Genomic DNA, 22,955 nt, shown 5'->3' on the forward strand with positions numbered 1-22,955 from the left:
ACGGTGTCAGCCCCGTTGGTTTCATGTTATTCACTGGATGTACACTTGAGATTGGAGGAAACTAGCATGATCATGCTGCTTCTAGAGATAAAAGCCAAGCTGACATATTGCAGAACATTCTACAGCAAGTGTTCTAGATTGTTTGGTGACTAAACTGTATCCTCGTGGTGAGGCCATTGTGAAGCTCCCAGACATTTCTGAATTAATTATAAAATAATACATTCATTAAAATCATTAGAGGTAGCACTGGGGGAAACTTCTTCTCTATACTAAGGCCTGGTCTACACTGGGGGGGGAGGGGGGGTAATTGATCTAAGCTACGCAACTTCAGCTACGAGAATAGCGTAGCTGAAGTCGACTTATCTTAGATCGACGGCCGCGGCTTCCTCCTCTCACTCTGGTGGAGTTCCGGAGTTGACAGGGAGCGCGTTCGGGGATTGATCGCTACCCGCCGATCCGGTGGGTAGTGTGGACGTACCCTAAGTTGCTATCAAAGACTAATTGTGATTTCACTGTGGTACTTTGCAGAATAAACTGAGCTTACATATAGCCTTGGAATTTACTTCTATTGACCTCTGGGGACTCAAAACAGTTGCAGAGTTCTGAAGTTAATACATACTCACTGTAGAAGAAGTGAGATGAGCAAATTGCATCATACATTTGTTTCTACTTGTGCTCCTTTCAATATGAATACAGGTCATATTTGGGGCCTGACTGAGTGCCATCCACAGTGCAAATACTTAAACAAAAACTATCTCAGAATTTAGACAAACCAACCACCTGTTTATGTAAGAGTGTGAAAACTCTGTGCCCTTCTGTTAATCAGCAGACATTAGCTACTCCTATGCACTGATATAATCTAACAGCAACAGCACTGATACAAAACACATAGGAAAGTCAATAGAACAAGAGCCTTGCTGACTTGTGTTACGTAAGAAAGATGGGGAAAGTCATTGTTTGTGACATGGAGAAGTTGGAAGAGAAAGACCTCTCTCCAAAGGTCCCAGCTGCACAGGGTCTGTGCTCTTGACTATAAGATGGGGGGAAGAGGGGTTCTGCCTGCCTAACTCTAAAGGAGTTTGAATAGGGTGACTAGATGTCCTGATTTTACAGGGACAGTTCCAATTTTGGGGGCTTTTTCTTATATAGGCACCTATTACCCCCCACCTCCATCCTGATTTTTTTACACTTGCTATCTGGTCACCCTAAGTTTGGCGTATTAAGGGCAGCAGTAGGCCCACTGCTTTGTGGTCACATGCTGCACCAGACCTTAATCACAACCCTTGAAACCTTCCTGTCAGGTACTTCTTGGCTATTGTGAGTGAAAAACTTTCTCTAGAGAATCTGTGCTCTATCATCTGGTCTCCCTTTGCATCTTTTTGATGGCCCCTGCCTGTTAGAGCCAGTCTTCTATTATTTTAGTAACCATGTGGCTCTTTGGCATATGACTGCTGAGGAGCACCAAAGGGGCATCACTGTCCAGGCTTTGGTGACCTTGGACTCTGCGCCCCAGACCTTTTGTTTAGCACCTCTTGGTGCTTTGGTGCCCTGAGCGGCCTCATCAGATGCATGTCTCAGGGATGCTTCCATTATAGACATAAGGAAGGCAGCCACATAGCTCTTGCTCCATACATTTACAAAGCACTGTGGCTTTGATTTTGGCTCTAGGAAGGAATCTTACTTCCAGTTCTGCAAAAGTGGTTTTCAACAGGGATGCACAAGCTTCTTCACCCACCTATTCAGACCTGGGAGGTTTTACCACACACTTATATTCAATAAAACCCCACAAAAACCATTTTTGTTGGCTTTGCTCTGTGGCAGTTACTGTTTCAGTTAGTTGCTCATTTTGTTTTGCAACATCCTTCAAGCAGGGTACTCTCCAGAAGGAAGATGGTATCTTCAGAGAAGAGGATTTGCTTTCCTGAAATTCTCTGTCTCTGATCTCTTATAGGGTTCTCACTCATTCACACACACACCCTCCTTCTTTCAGAGTTTGGAGAAAACCTTTTGTGATTGTGGTTATATTTACATGTTCATTGCTCTACCTATTGAGGTACTAAAGAGAGGTGACTGTTATTCAAGAGTTGCCTTTGGGTAGTCACAATTGTGGGATATGGCACCCTGGCATCAAGCTGTGGATCTGCCTTGAAAAGTTGTGTCTGAGGGGGAGAGCAGGAACAGTCAGTCACTGCAACTGCAGAGCCTGATATATGGAAGAGGGAAAAGTAGGCAGTAGTGTGAATGCATAGAGGCAACTCTCAAAGAACAACAGTTGCTCGTAAGTAACCTCTCTTCTTCGAGGACCTCTGTGCATCATACTTGTGGGAGATTAGCAAGCAGTGCTCCACCAGGAGGATGGTAGATGAGGAGTTCTTAGTCAAATATGGATAGTAGCACGACTCTCCCAAACTAGACTAAATAGAGCACAATAATAAATTCAGTGAGTAATGTCTGGTGAAAGCATGCACCAAACTCCAAGATGCTGCTTTGCATATCTCCACCAGGGGAACCTGCCTTGGGCATACTGCTGAAACTTCAGAGGTTCTCATGGGTTGAGTCTTTAAACTAGGAGGTAGTGATTTCCTATCTAAAGTGTAACATTGTTCTATACATCTCCTAATCCTGTAAGAGAGTCTGCTTTGTATTAGGTTCTTCCTGGCATGTCTCCCCATCTGCTACAAACAACATACTGGATTTTCTAAAGGGCTTGTTTTCATGCAGGTAAAAAACAGAGCACCTTCTCTACCTCTAGGGTATAGAGATGAGTTTCCCTAGGCATGAATGTGGTTAAGGGAAGATCAGAGAGGGAAATACAGGTGGCAATCTGGGACCACCGAAGGTACGAAGCTCATACAAGGCCTCATGGTCATGTCATCCTTGTGGACTACAGTATAAGGTGGTGTGGCCATCAAAGCACTATACTCACTCACCCTCCTAGCAGATATAATTGCTATCAGGAAGACAATTTTGATCAATAAATGTTTAAGAGAAACTTGCGAAAGTGTTTTATAAGAAGAGCCCATCAGCTTCATTAGGACAAAATTTAAGTCTCATGAAGGTAACAACTCCCTATTAGAGGAAAATGTATTCACCATGCCCAAAAGCAACCTGGAGACTGAAGGGTGAGAGAAGATGGTTGTATCCACAGTATAACTGATGAGCAGATATTGCTGCCATTGGAATATTTTGGGAGACTAAGAGTATGCCTACACTGCATTTAGACACCCCTGGTTTGCCCATGCGAGCTGACTTGGGCTCAGGCTAAGGGGCTGTTTAATTATGGTGTAGGTGTTCGGGCTTGGGCTAGAGCCCAGGCTCCTGGACCATGTGAGTTTGGAGAATCCCAGAGCTCAGGCTGCAGTCCAAGCCCGACCATCCACACTGCAATTAAACAGTCCCTTAGCCCAGGACCTGAGTCAGGTGGCACAGGCTAGCTGTGCACATCTAATTGCAGTGTAGACATACCATAAGGCTAAACTCAGAGACTTAAGGAGTAGAAGGTATCCTAGGACCACAATGAGCCAGCTAGAGAGAGAGCAAGTCCTCAGATAGGTGCCACAGAACGAGGAGGAGGTCTGAGGGGTTGGGATGAGGGAGAAAGGACTGAGATGTGATGTAACTCAGCACATGGCCTTTGACCACATCATTAGAACTGCTGTTTAGATGCTAATGCTGAGGACTCTCAGGACATGTGGCAAGAAATCCTGCTCTTGTACCACTGAGCTCATTTGCTAGTAGCAGGTTTAGGAGACAGCTGATATTGCCTCTGGGACTACAACCCTTGGTGTTGTGCCAGAGTCCATCTTTGGATTCAGGATGCTGTGTAGAAGCCATTCCTCTGAGGACTGTTAATCCCAGGGCTCAGGCAGTGGCCTTGATCTTCTCTGGGGCCTTATCAGTTTTGTCATTAAAGAAACCCGTACCCTCAAATGGGACGTCTCTGGTTTTCCCCCTGGGATTCAGGTGTTAGGCAGAGGAGGAGTGTCTCCTATGAGCCACTCCCGCAGCCACTGGTGTCCAAAGCATTGCATGTAAGTGACGAGGAGCCACTCTGCTTCCTCCTGTTCCTTGGACAAGGCCAGGGCTTGTGGCATCCCACAGGGCATAACTATAGTGGGACATCATAGCTTCATAGCTGGCCACTTGAAAGCCTGGTGAGCTCCAGAGTAGTCTCTCCTGCCAAAAGCATCCAGCTTATGACCCTGTCAAAAGGGTGCTGCAAGAAGCCTTGTTGAGCCTAACTCTTTGCTGTAGTGTGGGAACCAGGGAATTTGCCAAAGGGTGCTATAGTAAAAATTGGATGCCCTTCAGCTGGTACAAGATACATCCTGTCAGCTCTCTTGGCTACATATGGGGTATGAAAATGGAGCAAGTCAGATCTCCTTGGCTCTGGTGAGAACATCAGAGCTAATAGGCAGAGCCAGCTTCTCTGTGATCTACATTTGTAATGTGTCAAACGGGATCAGGTGGCTCCAGTCCTGTGACCCCCCATCTGCCATTCTCCCCAAGAGTTCCTGAAACGGTTTCCTCTTCTCAGGACAGCAAACAGATGAAGCATCCATCTGATCATCTGGTAAGGTGCCATCTCTATGTTCCTCCAAAAGAGGCTCGTATGGTTCCACTGATGGAGACTCAACCCGTTCCTCAGATATAGGAAGATCTGGTCCAGATGAGCCTGGAGCCTTAAGCATCTGTTCCTTTAGTGGGGTATGCAAACTGCACACAGTGCTCCTGGGGGGATTCTGCATGACTGCATGCCTGCAGAAAATGCCCCTCCCTCCCACAGAATTCCTGCAGAAAATGGCAGGGAAGCTGTGCCGGAGAGGGGGCAGGAGGATGACCATGAGCACAGTTTGGCGGGTGGGGAGATTGCTCCCCTCCAAACAGAGGTGAGGCATGGGGGGGCACAATGGGTTACGTGCCACTGCCCCCCACCCCCATCAAGTGCAGAGCTGCCCAGTTGAAGGAGGCTGCGGTCTCCACTCTGATGACTCTGCAGGTGAACGCCGTCTCCTGGGTCCTAGTGCCAGTTGTGCTCCCCTTCTGTGTGCTGGGAGCCTTCCTGTTTTCTGTGCCACAGTGAGTGCCGGCGGTGGGACCGCCCTCACCCAGTGTGCATCCAGATCTCTCACTACAGGCGGCTCAGTGAGAGATCTGGATGCACAGGGGCTCATTGGGAGGTTCCCGGTGCAGGGGCAATGGGACTCTGCAGGGGATCTAGGTGAAGGGGTTGGGGGAAATGAGGGAAGGGGGGGGGAAGAGGCAGTGGGGAAGGATGGGGGGGTGGAATAGGGTGGGAGGGAATGTGTGGAGGGGGATGGAGAAGAAAAGGAGATGGGGAATCGCGGTGGGGGGGAGCGGGAGCCCGGCATATGGTATCCCCTCAGCAGCAGCTGGGGCTCCCTCATTAAGCAGGCCCATCGAACCCTCACCCTGACTAGCCTCCCACTCCCAGAGCCCACTTATCCCCAAGCAGCTGCACCCAGACACACACACCCCCCAAACTCCCCACACCCGGACCCCCCAACCACCTTCACCTGGATCCCCTGCAGAGTCCCATTGCCCCTGCACCGGGAACCTCCCAATGAGCCCCTGTGCATCCAGATCTCTCACTGAGCCGCCTGCACCCAGATTGCCCCAAATAGAAACTTCTGGATCCCCCCACACTAAGCCTCTCTATACTTGGATCCTGCTCGGCTGAGCCTGCCCACCCACACCTAGTGTGCCTGGCACAGAGGGGCAGGGCCCCAGGGTGTTTCTGGGGCAGGCCCGGCCCAGCCCTAGCACTGTGTCAGGGTCAGCAGGGGCAGCCTCACTGCCAAGTCCCGCCATGCTGGAGCCACATTTATTGATAAATAAAATTTGCACAATTTTAAAATACTGTGCACATAATGTTAAATTTTTTGGTGCAGAATTCCCTCAGGAGCAACACAGGCTCATAGCATGGGTCTCACCCTGAAACAGAAGGCTTTGACAGGGGCATCTATCTTTGCTATGACTGACAGGCAGGAGGTGCATCTCTTGAAACCCTTACGAGGTTTGGGCCCTGATATTATCCAACTGAGGATTCAAAGGCCTTTGGGACACGGCCAGGTTATGTATGCTAAGCTCTCTTCTAACTCTTTACACTATTTACAAAAAAATAATAAGCTAAACTATGGAAGGTGTAGCCTGAAGACATGAAAGTGAGTTCCATTTGCTCTCTGTGCTGGTACAGAAGGAATGGAGGCAATCATAGGGGTCCAGTCCTTTATACAGAGTAGGTGATAATGTCACTCTCATTCACCCCAAAAAGATATAGCTTTTAAAAACATGTATGCAGCCTGATGCCAGGGATGCTTTAAAAACCAATATGGCATGCGATAACCAGTAGGGTAGGGTGGTGCTTCTACCCACTATTGTTTCTATTCTTAAATTAAAAAAATCTGTTAGAACCTGGGGAGTTCTACTTGAGACAAAGGAGTGAGAATCCTGTAAGATATTATCTTCAGAAAAAGCAGAACAATGCAAATAATTCCCCCTTTCTTTTCAAGAGTTTTAGTTGGCATTATGAATGAGAAAAGAGCACATTGGTTTACACACCATTTGGAAAGGTCACAGACTTTGTTTTTCACATAGCCCTATCCCTTTAGCTATCAGAACTACTACTTCACCTTAGGGCTTCTGCTCTCATAGGTTTCATGTGAGCTGCAGGAGGTGATCAGAACTTTGCTGAATAAAGCCTTAATTTTCTTCCCCTCATCCCAGTTCATTAGCTCACATCTTTTGCATAATAACCCCAAAAGGTATGTTTCACATTAGGTGGGATTATAGTGACCAGATGCCCGATTTTATAGGAACAGTCCCGATTTTTGGGTCTTTTCCTTATATAGGCTCCTATTACCCCCCACCCCATCCTGATTTTTCACATTTGCTGTCTGGTCACCCTAAGTGAGGCGTGCAAGTCAAATTCAACTTGCAAAAGTTGGCCTTGAAGTGAACTTTGCCCTCATGGCGCTCAATCCTGCAAGGCACTGAGCCCTCTGCCCTGATCCAGCCAAGGACTTAAGCACATGCTCAACTTTAAACATTTGAGTAGTCTGTTAACTGTTTTGCAGGATGAGACCAGAGAGCTCAGCACCTTGCAGAACTGTGCCCAGGATATACAATGCACACAGTCACAATGGGGAGGAGAGGGAAAACAGAAAATCCAGAAGAAAATGGTAAATAACCTAACCCAAAACTTGTTCCCTTAGGCAAGCAAAAAATAACAGGAAACAAGCACATCTGTTCTTTTTACATTCCTGTATAATGCTGTGTTGTTGCCAGAGAAAACCATGTTGGAAAGTTTTTAATCTGCTGTGTTACCTGGGATGCCATCATCAATAAAACATGTATTTTCATATACTGCAAATTTTATAAGATGTAAAAACTTCTTGGTATTCCATGGGCATCAATTCTTGTGGAGAATGCTAAGTACAAAGGCTGGTACCTGGATAAACTCCATTTACCAACAAATTATATTCCTAAATTTCCCCCATAAATTTATATTTATTTATAAGGCTTATTAGTGTCATTAAAATCTCTCTCTAAAATTTACACGTTTATAGTAATAAGTCTCATCTACAGATAAACTGCTTACAAGAGAGAATTTGTTCTTTTTGGATCAGCTTTTCAATTTCATATATTCTACCCCTTGCTTTTCCCACAGGACTAGCTGTACTTCTTAAATTACAGAGCCTTAGGCTATATGCAGTTAAATTTCAATCAGCATAAACAAAAATCAAGAACAATCTCCTATAGTTTTTGATCCAGGGCTTTTACAGATCAGCCGTAGATTATGACATATAAACAAATAATGATTTGGACCTTCAACTGTATCAGTTTCCCAAGTACATACTAAATTAAGTACACCCAAAAATAAACTATTTTGCATTCCATAGTAACACCATTACTATACAGGAATTGATAGGGTATTCAGTTGAGGACTTAAAAGATTTCTAACCAGCCATGCCAAATCTGTGGAAAAAAAACGCAGAAATTGGGCTTGTTTTTTGGCTTAATTGGCTTGTGAGTTGCTTGTTGGCTAGTTTTTGGCTTGTAGCTTGTTGCTTCTTTTTTTTGATCGGCCCCTGGCAAGCAGGGGCAAGCGGGAGTCAGGGGTGCACGCCAGGAGGTTCTAGTCACATAGAGGGTTGGGGTTCTTAGCGATTGGCTTGTTTTGGCCTTGTTTTGAAATGGGATTAGCTTGATTTTTGTCTTATTGTGAAAATTGGGGTGCTTATTTACTCAGTGAAAGTTGGCAACTGTGGTTCTAACGTGTCTTGGGAAGTCCTCACTGACCTACAGAAACAGCACACCGAGGAATCTTAAATACACCCCCTTTATGAGTGTGATTTTATTCACCTAGAATGCAGCCAATTTCCTAGGTGTTGAAATAAACCATAGTGTTAAATTATTTTTATCAAATTTAAAAAGAAAAGTAAAACAAAGCAAAGCAGATATGTCAGTAACAGAAGCACCCAAGGCATCATCACTGTCTGGATCGGGGTCTCAAACACGCGGCCCGCGTTTGCTGTGGCCCGCCAAGCTCCCCACAGCCCCTGAGTTATTTCCTGCGGCCGCCAAGCTCCTCTCACCTGTTGCCTCCCCTTCCCCCCCCAGCACACCGCATCCCCGCTCCTCTGCCTACCTCCAGGCACTTTCCGCCACCAAACAGCTGTTTGGCGGTGCTTAGCACTTTCCAGGAGGGAGGAGCCGTGCGCTCAGGGGAGGAGGCGGGGCAGGGGCGGAGATTTGGGGAAAGGGGTGGGAAGGGGCGGGGAAGGGGGTCATGGAAGGGGTGGAGTGGGGGCAGGGGCAGCAGGGGTGTCAGTGATGCAGCCCTTGGGCCAATGTACTAGGCCTCATGTTCTCATGGTCATTTGAGTTAGAGATCCCTGGTCTGGATATTCACCATTTCTATCTCATTCTCAAACAATATGTCTAAATACAGAAATTAATAGGAGGTATGTCCCAGCCAAAGTCACAATGAACTACATTCCTTTCTGTACACCTGGTTTTGGAATAACTCAATTTACTTTTTCTGCTAAGAAAGAAAGAAAAATTGATTACCAGTCTGCTGACACCAGCTGGTGCTTGGAAAAACAGCCTGCTTTGTGCACAGATGTAGAAGCAATGGAGCAGCCTCTCTTTGTTTGTTTGTTGGAAACCCTCAGCTTGAGCTGTGCTGAGAACACTACACCACACAGCAGGAAGGAATCTCCAGAATGTTTCCTAATAAAATACCAACCTGAACACTTTTAGAATTAGAATGCTGAACTCAACAATCATACTAATTTCCTACTGAGAAGAGCTCTAATAAGAATTTTCATGCTACTAAGACAACTTCAAGTTCCCTTTTCAAAGTAAACCATAGCTGCTTTTAGTGGAACATAAAAATCACTGTTCTTAACATTTATTATTTTTTTACAATAGCATTGATGGGCCCCAAGCAGGTTAGGGATCTATTGTACTGGGTGCTATACAGACTTAATAAAATTCCCTTCCCCAAAGAGACTGCAATCTTAGATTAAGACAAAGCACTATAGGTGGGTGAGGCAGACAAACTGGAGGAATGGCAGGGATGGGGGACAGGGTAACTGTAATACAAACATATTTTCCATAGACTAGCTGAATGCACAATTTGTAGACAGAGAGGTTCTTTTAATTATATAATGTAATAGTTGCTGACTGCTCAGGAAAGGCTCTCAGATTGACATTACATTAATTTACCTTTGAATAGAGTACATTGCTGCAGTACTCAAACTTCCTCTAAAGAAAACAGAATTCTATATAAAACATAATGGCTACTCAAATACTGTAACATTCAGGCCTGGGGCTTATAAGAAACATAACTGATATGAAGCTACTGAAGATGACTATTCTAAAATAAACTGAAAATCTCAAACTTATTTCTAATCATTCTCAGTGTTACTGGCCTTACTTTCATCATTAGTTCATATAAGATATTGGTTGGGGTAAGTCAGAGATCACATCCATTTCTATGAGAAAATATGTTAATATGAGCTTACCAGAGTTTGAGAGAGTCTGTGAACCATGCTTGATCTTTCTGAATTTAAAAGTTGTCTCTCCTGGCAAAAATGGAAACTCACTTTCCACCTTGCAACAGCTCCCTTCTCCCTCAGCTGTGTTCTGGAGAAAAAAAAATAAGTATAAGTACTTCAGAATTGTTTAATTGTAATTTAATCTCTGGCACCTGTTTACTAAATTGTGTCTAATCAAGAGGGCTAACACAGGCTTTTCATTGATTACACTAATGGATAAATAGTATTTGGGAATTTAACTCTTTGTTTGCACTCCATATCATATTGGAGGTTAAAGAAGAGTGTACAAGAACTTGTGTTAGGCAGGATTAATTCAACCAAGCATAAAACTTTCTCCCCTAGCGCCCCCCCGCCCCCCAGTGAAAGCATTTGGTTTGGCCACAGTGCTGAGAATTAAATGTGTAGTCTGGTACCCCCACAACTTTGACACAGCCTCCTCTGCCAGCTGGCAAAAGGGATGTTCAAGCCCACCAGAGGCAACAGGGAATGCATCTAGAACTGATGTAACATGGCTACAACACTGCAGATCTAGAATTAAAGTTTGTGGAAGCAGTTAGGAGAACAGTGGGTGGAGATTTCTTCTTATATAGGTGGGGTGTGACAAACCTGTATTGTGTTCAAAGCAGGGCTGTAATAAAGGGAGACATCCTGATTCCCCAGGAGGCTCCATGTTACCACCACAGACCACCCAGTCTACATGCAGAAGCTTGGACTCAACCCCAAATGGCACTGGAACATGAACAATAAATATCATATGAATGCTCCAGTTGGGGAAGGACTCTCCTGACCAACAAGGCCCCAGCAGCTACAGGTCTGACTGTGCTGTCTGAGATGGCATAGGTGTTGGGACAGAACTCCAGCATGGTATCCCAATGTAAGGGCTCCTACTGCACCAATGCCTATTGCCTATGCTGAAACCATTTAAAAACCCCCCACCAACCATTTTAAAATAAAGGCTGAAATCTCTACCATTTCAAGTGCCCATGAAATACTTTAAGATCAAAGAACATTATTTCAGTGAGTAATTCAGTGTTACTGAATTCAGTTCTAAATTAACTAAGAAAACTAAAGTAGAAAAATTTAAATTCTGTATTTTGCAACTGGATAATATGATAGAGATTCATCTGACCCTCACTGCAGATATTAGTAACAAACTCATTACACAGCATTTATATATTCATTACAAATCTATACAGGGAATATTCCGCCTTATAAAAGAAGTTCAAGTTCATATCTATGTCTACTTAAAAGCTATTTCTAAAGAGATATGAATTTTGCAAATAGCAAAAGTTTGTAAAGTACATTTATTTTTATACAACCTCATTCTCAATTCAAGGCATTTTATTAGTGGGTGACTGTTCCGCACTTTATCAGGTAGAGATAATGACTACCACATATCATTAACCAGATTCTCCAGTCTGTTATACCTTAGTGTGTAACTCCACTGACATCAATATAGATACACTGTACCAGCATAAAAATGGTATAACACAATGAAGAAGCAGGCCATTATTGTCTCAAAACCCTGTGTTTGCTTTGTATTGCAAATGCATTGGGTGATGGTGGCTGTATGTACATATTGAAAACACAAGAGCCCAATGCACTGCATTGAAGGTCTCAATTACAAATGCCATTTTATTTAATTTCTTCACTCAAACTGAGTTTTCTCATTCCAAATCTTTGCTTAAAAGAGAAAAATGGGAACTGCTCCAGTAGGCAGCTAGAGAAATTGATACAGATATGGAATGTAAGTTTTAACTCATATAGATCACAACATACAAAGAGTTATTTATGCAATACAGACTTACAAAACAATACAGTTCTTTTCACAAATATTTTCACAGAATTCTGCACAGCAATCTTGTAGAAAAGTAGAATTATGCAACACCAAAATAACTTATTGTTCCTTAGTATAAATTATTTTTCATTTCCTAAGGGAGGAGATAATTTATTAACATGATTGGACAAGATTGGATAGGATTTGGTAGCAGAAACTGAACGGTTTTGTTGTCATACACAGCGCAAGATATGGAATCTGCTACGTAACTATGGTGGTTAGTCCTCTGAAGAAAAAAAGTAAAAAAAATGGGAAAGAAGTTTGCAAGTCTAGAGCTTCTGCAAAGATGTCAAGGCTATGAACATTTGAATGCCTGCCTCTTAGTGCTTTCATAGTCAAGCAGCAGAAGTGTGCTTTGGTACTTGCATCTAATTAAAAAGAAATATTGTGTAGGTTGCTAGTTTGAGGACATGTCCAAACTCCCCAAGTTGAAGTTTTGATTTTGAGGAACAATGCACATTTTGGTGTGCTCTGAAGGAGATATCAAGTAAAAACTAGTAGGATTCACATTTGATGTAACACAGACTCTGTTGCTGATTTCTCCCTCTTAACTGCACAACAAAAACATATAACTAAAAAAAGAACTAATTGTCTAGGTCTAGAAACATGCTTGAATAGTAATATTGATGGAAACAATTCCTTGTCATGTTTAAAATTACATTTATCATAATTTAAATATTATTATTGATTCCCAGAAACTTCAGTGCTGAAGAAGTACAATCATTTGGAAAAGTACATCAAGACAAAATGTAGCACAAATTAAAATTCCCAGTATTATAACCCACTTTCAATTTGTTAAAATCATATATTCCTTAAGGTTATAGATAAAGCTTTAGATGGGAAATGTATTTCTTCATAATATAGCTAGAATAAGAGTTTTAACCATCTTTATTTTAAGTTTCTTTCCATACATGAATCAAAATAGACTTCTCATTATGACTAAAAATATAGATTTTTAACTACAGAACCCAGCAGCCATTTTTCTGCTTCTTTGCCCTTTGCCCCCAAAAAATCATGCAAAGTCTACAAAAATAGCAATTAATTTTAAAAAATAGTTTGCTTCTTCGAGCAAATGTAAGTTACATTCAGATGTAATATAGCTATTTATACAGAACAACGCTGCGGCAGGATACTGAATAGAGGTTTGCTATGTTCAGTTTCATTCTGACAGCAGCTGCCCTTGTCAGTGCTAGTTCTGGTCTGTTGCAACATCAGTATCTGGTTTGATATTCATGATGCCATCGGTTGAAATCATTGTAGAAAAGCACTATGCTCCCAGAAGCCATGCCAGTCATTATACACCTATGAAAAGCACAAAATTCAGTTAAAGAGTAAGCCACTTTACATTCAAACACAGCTGACTTACCTTTCTTGGACAAACTTCTTCCACCATATCCAGCACCATCTTTGTAAATCAAATGTCTAAGGATACATCTACACTTGTGCTTCCCAGCTCACGTGGACATACTCGCACTAGCTCTCATCGAATTAGCATGTGGCGTAGCTGTGCTAGCACGAGCAGCAGTGAACAGTGACACGGGTTAGCTGCCCTGAGCATCCACCCATGAATTTGTACTTGGGGTGGCTAGCCCCTGCCACCACTCACCACTGCCTGTGCTACCACTGCTACACTACTATTTTTAGTGCACTAGCTCCATGAGAGCTAACATACGTCTATACGAGCTAGAACTCATGTCCCTAGCTCATAGTGTAGATATTGCCTAAGAATGCCACCAACTCAGACTTTAAGGACCTGATGCGATTCCTACTGAAGTTAATGGAAAGACTCCCATTGACTTCAACAGGCTTTGGATTAGGTCTTAAAATTCTCACAGCATTCATGCAGTATATTTAAAGCATTTTATTTCCTGTATGATTTTCCTCTACTGTATCTGATATGAACTGAATCAGACTTCAGGGAAAGAGTGACTAATACCCATTTTGAAGAATGTATTACTTCCTTCCTTTCCAGATTGAAGTAATAATTAAGGTCTAAATTTTTAATTTAGGGGTGTACAATTCTAACACTTATGGTCTCATTTCCAGAGATGCTTAACACCCACAACTCCAGCAGGAGACAACTGGAGCTGCAGGTGCTTAGCGCCAGAGAAAATCAAGTCCTAGGGACTCTCATTTTGGGACCTCGAGAATTGAGGCACTCAGATTAGTGGACACATTTGAAAAAGCAGGGCAAGTTGTTTTGCTACTGCTCTATTACATGGAAATATGGATCAGAGAGGATCAAGCTCAAAGAAATTGTCCTGGCACATCTGGGCACCAAAAGGGGCTCAAGACTTAGATGACAAGAACAATTAACCTTGCATAAAACCAGGGTTACTACACACAGACCACTTCTGATTTTGTTTTCATAATGGCTTTAACTCTGCTGGTGAGAGTGCTAATGAAATAGCAAAATGGAGGGGATCCAGAATGGAGAAAACAGGTGTGTAGATTTCAATTCATTCTTCCCCAATTCAAGAGGGATTTAGCACAGGATCTTCATCAAAGAACCAGATGTGAGTACAGGACTGCAACATCTCTATTGTTTATACATATGTGCAGCTTCATTTCATGTGCATGTAAACAATCAGAGTGCTGCTATTTGGTATTTAGCACTAAGTAGGAGTATTATTCATGCCATCCACCACAGAGGTATTATGTATTTCCAGATCTTTACTATGAGCGAGCTGACTGTTGGAGACGTTTTAGCTCCATTTGAACAGCTATGATCCCACTTGGGGCCATTTTAGAGCAATCGTGGCTGCTGAAGTGACATTTTGGCTTGTAATGTATCAGGAGTTGCTATGTCAGTCATGTCTATTGTCTCATCTTGTGACATTACTGTTAGAACTGGTTGGAAACCAAACTTTCTGTTGAGTGAGAAATTCTGACATTTTGTAGGAAAAAAATTGTTCTGATTTGCTATGAAAAGCCAAAATTTCTAATTTGAGACAATCAAAACATTTTGTCTGTGTCAAAACATTTTGAGAGCAGTGTTTCAATTTCATTTAGATGTTTATTTTATATTAAATATACTATAAATGTTTACATAATATTAAATCAAATATATAAATAGTAAAACTAAATTTGATTATAATATAAAAGTCAAAACAAAATGAATCACAATGACACTACAGAAATGACACATTTCAACCTTTTCCTGTCTAAAATGTTCATCAAAATCAATACGTCCCCACTACGTTTCGGTTGTGATTAAACTGCATTTTTGATGAAAAACTGTTGTCAAAAATTTTGACCAGCTCTAATTATAGTTATTAACACACTAATTCATCATATATCGAAGTGATGCAACAGGTACATCAGAATGCCATCTGAGTAGGGCCTCAAAGGTAGAATTTGGCTCCAGCCAAAAATGACGGTGCCAGTCATTTTAATATCTAGAAAGCTGCCATTTTCGAGAATGAGTCCTTGTGAGAACATGTACAAGGATGAAGAGGACATGATTCAAGGAGACTGAAGGTTTGCAGAAGTTGAGATGGGCGGGGTTTCAGATTGGTAAGAAGTAGTGGGTTAAAATCTTGATTAAAATCCGTAGATGTCACCGTTTTTGTTTTAAAGAGTATTTGATGTAACATTCTGAAATGTGGATTGTGTTAAGACTGACATAATGAACATATGACAGGAAAATATCTATCTATCTGAAAACACAAAGATTTTATAAAACGGATGCCTAAATTTTGGCTCTTGCATCCATATTTAGGCACTTCTATATGCTGTCTGATTCTTAAAGGCATTGAGGGATTTCATATTTCATTTTTAATGATTATCATTAGTATAAAAAACTCTGCTTCCTGTTTAATCAAGATTTAAAATTGAGCTTTACATTTGGTTTGTGAGGTTCCTAGTGAATGGTTGACTAGCCACAGGGCATGACTGGCCTCTGCCTGTCTTTGGCACGCTTGAGATATCAGTCCAATTTTGTGTGACAGCTAAAAACACTTAGTCTAGTTTCTCTATTTCCCACTTGGATGCTCATTTGTTTAGAAAAATTTTGTTTTTCCCAGTGGGAGACTAAGAGGACTTGCCTCATTTCATGAACACTCAATTTAACAGTCATCTCTTTTTTTTTTATCCCCAACATCCCAGACAAGCCAGAGATTTTTTGCCCTAATTTGGATGAGTGTTGGATGAGCACAAATATTCATTTTTTTTATAATTAGTCATTTGGCCAAATTCTCTACTGGTGAAAATGTGTAAAACTCCATTGACTATAATGGAGCTGAGGCATTTACATCAGCAGAGAATTTGGCCCCTTATTGTTAATAATTTATTAATTAATTGTCATTATTATTAGGGTAGCACCTAGAGAGCTGAGTCAGGATCTGGCTCTACTGTTCTAGGCACATAGTATGAGAGAGTTTCTGCTCCAAAGATTATTGATGACAAATACAATTAGGAGTCAAAATATCCAAAGGTGACCAAGTGACTTAGGAGCCTAAGGGTATGTCTACACTACGTGTGTTATAGCTACGCTGCTGTACTGTCGACACAGTGACGGAAGGGTTTTTTTCTGTTACTGTAGTAAATCCAGCCCCTTGAGAAGTGGTAGCTATATCAATGAAAGAATGCTTCCATCAACCTACCTTCACCTACAGTGGAGATTGGGTCAACCTAACTATGTTACACAAGGTGCGAAATTTTTCATAGCCTGTCTCAATGAACCTAGGTCAACCTGTGTTTTAGGTGTAGCCAGGGCTGAGTCCCATTTTAAAAGTGCCTTGGATCCTAAATGACTTTCAATAAGATTTAGTGACTTAGATGCTTTTGTAATTTTATCTGGGGTAAACAAAAGTGTAGATAGTAGTCTGTAAGCTAAAGACAAGCTGGATGCAACTATAAACATCCAAGTTATAAACTGGACAGAGCTATGTGCCAAAAATGCATAAAGACCTTTAACCGTAGTGGCATTGGCAGGTGTAATATAGGCAGTCGTAAATATGTTTACTGTTTTATCCTTTATAAGAGAAAACAAAATGTAAAAGATTGATGGGAATCTTAGTGAGTGTCTATTTTCTTTTTGTTAATGGCTTTGAAGACCTATAGTTAGGAATATTTTTTTCCTTTGAGGAAAGAAAAAACAGTACATATTAAAAGTTTGTCAGAGTGAGATTTCCTGGAATGAGTGTTAACTTACCCACTAAGAGCTGCAACTCTGAAAAAGATTATCAGACCTAAACCATGACCTTTCAACACTAAAACAGTGCACAGCATTCTCCATATTGTCACTGGCACCTGAGATCAAAGTAAATACAATATTGAAAGGAAAAAAATTGTTTACACCATAATGATGTCCCTTTTGCTGTTTCTTTATAATAGTACATTCTATGAAATACTTCTGACCCCCAAACTTTAATCTCACCTTTGGTCATATGACAGGGCCATGGAACGGATTCCAGCATCACAGCCTGGGTAAGCAAAAAGCTGCTTGAGGTCACACACTTGCCACACCATGATGACCCCATTGTCTCCGCCTGTAAGCAGATACTGTCCATCACGGCTCAGCTGGATTGCCTAAAGGGAAATTGCATTAATATTTCTGTTAAAACAACTTGCATTGCTTTTATTCCCCCCTCTCACCTCCAGAACACCACCTCTGCACCATCACAGCTTTATCTCTGAAGATACTTCATATCAGTAGATACAGCTTTTGAGAAGCAAAAAAGTCAATTACAACAGTTGGACACACAGAACTAAGTCGCCTGGCTTTATAACTGGAGGGATACAAAAAATAGTCTGAATGAAATGAATTTTTTTAATACTCTTTTAATACTTCTAAAAAGGTATGTTTAGCTAATGTGTCAGACACAGAATAAATGATAGTGTGCTCTAAAGGTTGGCCCCCATTTGGGATGAACTGGGGAATTTACTCATACTTTCACTACTTGTCAGAAATAGGCCATCCCAAACTCATATAACAGAGTATATATATTGATATTACATATAAAAATACATTAAAAGAACATTTAGTTTGCCAAATGAAGCATTCAAACATTAGGAATTGACAGAATGAAGGCTGTTCGTGCACAGGCAACTTTAATTGTGGAATTTCCTAAACTTGAGTGTTGACTTGGCAGCCTTAATGTTTTTTAATATAGGGGGGAGAGATGGGTTAATATAATTTCCTACCTTTTTTAAAAAGCAAAGTGAAAAAAACAGTAATTGTATCATGTGGCTCCATAGTGACCCCCACACTGGTAGGCCATCAGCAAGTTTGGGACCTTTGGATCTAAAGCACAGATCTTTATCGCTAATTGCTGCACCCCTGACCTTAGATCTGTCCCCCTTCCCCTCTGCTTTTCCCCGGCTTGTGTAATCCCCTCCCTGCTCCTCTGCATTCTAGTTAGCTGAATCATTTTAAATGAAACTTTAAAAAAAAAAAAAAAAAAATCAGCCTGAAGCTGACACCCAGCATTGGAAATGTCAGCCAAAGCGTTAAAGTGAGGCAAAGTTATAAGTAAATGAAAACAGTCTTATAATGAAAAATATTAGGGAACTGCTTATAACAATGAAGTCCTAACTATTTTAAAATGTGTATGCATAATATTAGAAACTCAAGGTGGGTGAGGCAATATCTTTTATTTGAAAAACTTCTGTTGGTGAAAGATACAAGCTTTCCAGTTTACACAGAGCTCTCCTTCAAGTCTGTGTAATCTCGAGAGCTTGTCTCTTTCACCAACAGAAGTTGGTCCAATAAAAGATATTATCTCACCCATCTTGTGTCTCTAATATCCTGGGACCAACATAGCTACAACAACTATGCATAATATAACTTTATTGTTTAGTTCTACAATTCCATCACAATATCTTAGAAAATTTTCTTTATAAACAGTTTTGAAAACAGAAATAGTTTCTTTTGCACTTAAAGATTTCATCCACAGTTTTCAACACAGAAAACTATGGGTGAGGTCGTCTTCACACAAATGAGAGTTTTCAAAAACTATTACACAGAAAGCTTTATGCTATGGTGCCTTTAAGATCTTGTGGCAATCACAAGTATTGTGCACTATCATCTATGTTTCTGAGGTGCTCCTAATTTGCAGAATTTTTAACATATGCAGCACCTGCTCACAAAAACAGGGGGAATTAAAATTAAAATACTAAATATACCATTAATGCAGCATTAAAGTGGTTATGTTGAACACTGACAAGTGTAGAAACTAAAGTATTATGGTCTTCACAGTAATAATTAGTCAACCATATTGAATATATGGAATATTATCCATTTTTGTGCCTTATTACTGTTATGATGATGCTAAAAATACTCTCTAAAAAGGTCAGGAAATGCAGCACGGCTGAGTTAGGGTTCTTATAAAGTAACTAACTTTTCATAACCTTAGTTCTGAGTGTTTATTATGATGACTTGTTGTTATGGGAACAAACCCTTTTGTTTAACATTTTATTTAACAAAATAGTTTCAGGACTAATGCTTTAAGATAATCAACAACATTTTGTATTTACAAGCAATGAAGGAATTGGTGATCAACCCATTCCTGGCAACTGTATTTTGAACTAGGATTGTGACAAATGTACCCAACGCTTTAAAAAGGTAGTGGGCACGGTAAATCATTTCCAAGACACACATGAATATGGCATAATTAAATGCTCAAACATTCTGAATTGAAACTTGTTCTGAATGGTATAAATGTTCCAACTATCAATTATTATTTGTCTCATTTCTTATTTCCCGCAGAACACAAAGGTGTGTGACGCACCTCCCAAACCAGAAAGAAGACATGTTTGCTGCCCAAGGAGCTTAGAATCTAAATTACACACAACATACCCAGGGTGCAATAAGGCAATAAGAATGAGGTAAGATAATAAAATCTGTAGAAAAGAAAATTGCATATACCAAGATAGCTCATCATGAGCTCTAGCAAACCAAATAAAATTATTAAAAAGATTATTCATTAGAAGTAAAATCAATATCCATTTTTTTCATTCCACAAATGGCACTCTCCTGAGGGTATTTAGAAATTGCAATGAAGGCATGACAAATAATTATTTGCTACTCTTATAAAATTCAGCTGATGAAAATCCATTAACCTTATGGTCATGGTTCACTTGTGTTTTATACTTGAGGCTGTTTACTGGAGAAATGCTATATTACAAGGCAAATTAAAGCCATTAATCTTTAACTCTTCCACTACCTGCAAATTTCAGTGATTTCTGTGATCTCTTGATTAAATAAAGAACAGTCTTTGAGGTTTTGCCAATATCTATGTCATTTTCCTAAGTCACCTGCTTTTCAAGAAGACAAGTAGTTGATATATATATATGACAAAGGTCACCCTGTCAAAATTTCAGTTTAATGACATGCCCCATAGGAGTTAACAAACTAAAGGATGCATTTACTCTCAAGTACTCCAACTATTATAGGGAAGGCATGAATCAATTTTACTGTTCAGTTTTTCTCCCAGTGAAAGTTATCCAGGATTCTAATAAGAATAAGCTCAAGCAGTTCTGCCATCTAATCTTTCTCACAACATAAGATTCAGACATGCAAACAAATCCCCATAGCACTCAATTCAAGCAACGTTCTAAAAGCTTCATTTCTGACTTGTACTTCCTTGAAAAGTCTCAAAAGTTTGTGCAAACCCTTTAACCTCTCAGATTCTTGAAAGGCAGTGCTTCTTAAAAAGCAGAGCTGTCACCATGACAGCACTGGCTTACGGCAGCAAGAGGCTGTTGGGCACTTCCACATTTCAGGACTCAGGAAAGGAAAATAAATTGGTTCCTTTGGGTGAATGAGTGTACTGTCTTTGTTTAGGATAAAATAACTTTACTTCTCTGAGCTGGCTGCCCACTTAGATTTAAATTATTCATTAAGACAATTAAACATTACACGGCAGACGTGCTGGGATATGCTGTTAGTCTAAGCTCCATGAAGCAGTATTTTAAACAAAAAACGGTGGAAAGTGTTATACCCTGAGTTTCCCCAGACAGTCAAATTTTTCTGGTAGTTGTAGAACTCTGTTCTGAATGTAACTGTAAACTGTTATTTTCGTCAACTACATCTTGCAGTCTAAGCCCACAATGACACGGGAAAACACATCAGAATTTTACTTTACATAAGCAGCTGCATTTCTGACCCACTATTCCTCCATTTTCTCCCAGCAACAAATAGTGATATCGTCAGTCTCCACAGCCTGTAGGCAGGTCCTATTCATTTTAAATTTTCCTACTTTAATCACACAGTTGCCACTTGCCTTCTAGTATGATAAAGTGCAGAAGCCCTGGGAAGAAGGTTGTGGATTATTTAAACCTAAAATCCTCGTGGGACTGCTGGGGAAAAAACAGTGTGTACCAGTGGCCTATAGAGGGCAGAACATTCACTGCCTCAAGCAACATTCTCCAAGCCGTGGGTACTGACTGAAACACTACAGAAATTGTTTTACCCAGCAAGGGATTTCTAGATATTTTACAGATTTACTAGCCTAGTTGACAATATAATCACAACTGAAAGTGACATATTATCAACATTATTATTGTAAAAAGAAAAGCAAAAGAAAACACTCTGATGTGTACTTGCTTTAAATGAAATATTGGGGTAGAGGCTAGGGTGGGAAACTCACAAGCATGCGTGCAAGGACAGCAAAAAGTGAAACTTCAGCGAATTGAAGAAAGACTAAAAATGAAGCAAGAATCTATATCAATTTGGAAAAAAGCCTGGGACGGGGCATGCAAATTCTCATGACATATCCCCTAACTCAAACAAATCTGCATTTACAGTGTATTAAGTAATAAATGTGTGTCATTCAGCATTTTGTGACTACTAATCCACTGCAGAACAACACTGGCTATGGAAAACACATCAAATAATATAGCCTTTTTAAATTGCATACTCAACAACCTATATATCCAACATTTCAAGAAAATGAGGATAGTGGATTAACAGAATTTAATGTCAACTTTTAAAAAAAGGAGAAAGGCATAGCTGAAGCATTTAAGTGTGTGTATTGGGAGCTCCAGTGTTAACATTAAAACATTTTGTACCAGCTGCATATGAAATCATAAAATGCTAGTTCCTTCATGGAAAGAGTTAAGGCTAGTAACATTCTTTTAAAATATATTTCAATATTTTTTACCTGTTTGGAAACTAATTTCCTTGGTTTTGCTCTCTTTTGCAACACAAGTCTTAACAAAATTATATATCTGTGGGAGTCAGGTGAGGACAAGGGGTGCAAATTTAAGACTGCTCACAGTTGGATGAAAAACACAGGTAAAGAATTCTTGTAAGACTGTAGGACAGGTGTATGAGGGTAGGAAGAGCTCAGGAAGGATATCAAATATTGCACAAGTCATGTGATCAGACCTTGTAAGGAAAAGGGACGGTGCACAGCTAAAAATAATATTTTTTAAAAAATATCCTTGCCTGCATTAACTTCAGAATTGTTGTTATTATTTTATTATCCACAGATTTTGGTAATCAACTCTTCACCATTTAGGTTGTTACTTTTTTCCATTGCATTCAGTTTGGAAAATTAAACTACAATGGGCAGTTATATCGTGGTCAATTTCACTTATTATAGTGCTGCCAACTGCTCTACAAACAAGAAAGAAGACATGGCTCCTTCTCCTTTAAAGAGTTTGTAATCTAAATAGTAGGATGGGTTGCGTGACTGAGCAGTGCAAATTAACACCTGTCTTGCTAGCTCTTCAAGTTTTGTTCAGTGGTGGGTTTTTGGTTTTTTTTTTTTTTAATTTTATTTCAGCTCTTTTGTTTACAGTTCTTTGATGGCTGTTGCAAGGTTTTAGGCCTTTTGGAAGAAGAGTATTTTAGGGAGGGAGATGAGAACCACTTTCTGGTTCTCATGTATTAGCGTAATGCTGTTGTGTTTGGATTTTAGAACTGCAGGAGAATATTTATATTGACATTAAAATAAGTCCATAAAGTTATTTTATTAAGCATTGCCTCCACTCCCATTTTTCTTTTAATACAAAAAACCCACTATATTTTGGATTTAAGTAAGGCAGCAGTGTTCTGCTTCATCTTTTAACTTTCTACTTAATTT

General features: G+C 40.4%; 1 protein-coding gene across 1 annotated transcript in view; it reads right to left on the minus strand.

Moving 5' to 3' along the window:
• Positions 1-11,707: 11,707 nt before the first annotated feature.
• The window catches only part of LRBA (LPS responsive beige-like anchor protein), a 558,096-nt gene continuing 546,848 nt past the window's right edge, over positions 11,708-22,955 (minus strand). The window contains exons 56-57 of the mRNA XM_024207579.3: positions 17,303-17,454; positions 11,708-13,224 (exon numbers count right to left, since the gene is read on the minus strand). Of these exons, the coding sequence (XP_024063347.2) occupies positions 13,134-13,224; positions 17,303-17,454 (243 nt within the window). The 3' untranslated portion in view covers positions 11,708-13,133. The remainder of the gene's footprint in view (positions 13,225-17,302; positions 17,455-22,955) is intronic.

Source organism: Terrapene carolina, unplaced genomic scaffold (genome assembly GCF_002925995.2).
Source record: "Terrapene carolina triunguis isolate 2854851 unplaced genomic scaffold, T_m_triunguis-2.0 Scaffold66, whole genome shotgun sequence".
In the NCBI taxonomy this organism is placed as follows: domain Eukaryota; kingdom Metazoa; phylum Chordata; order Testudines; family Emydidae; genus Terrapene; species Terrapene triunguis.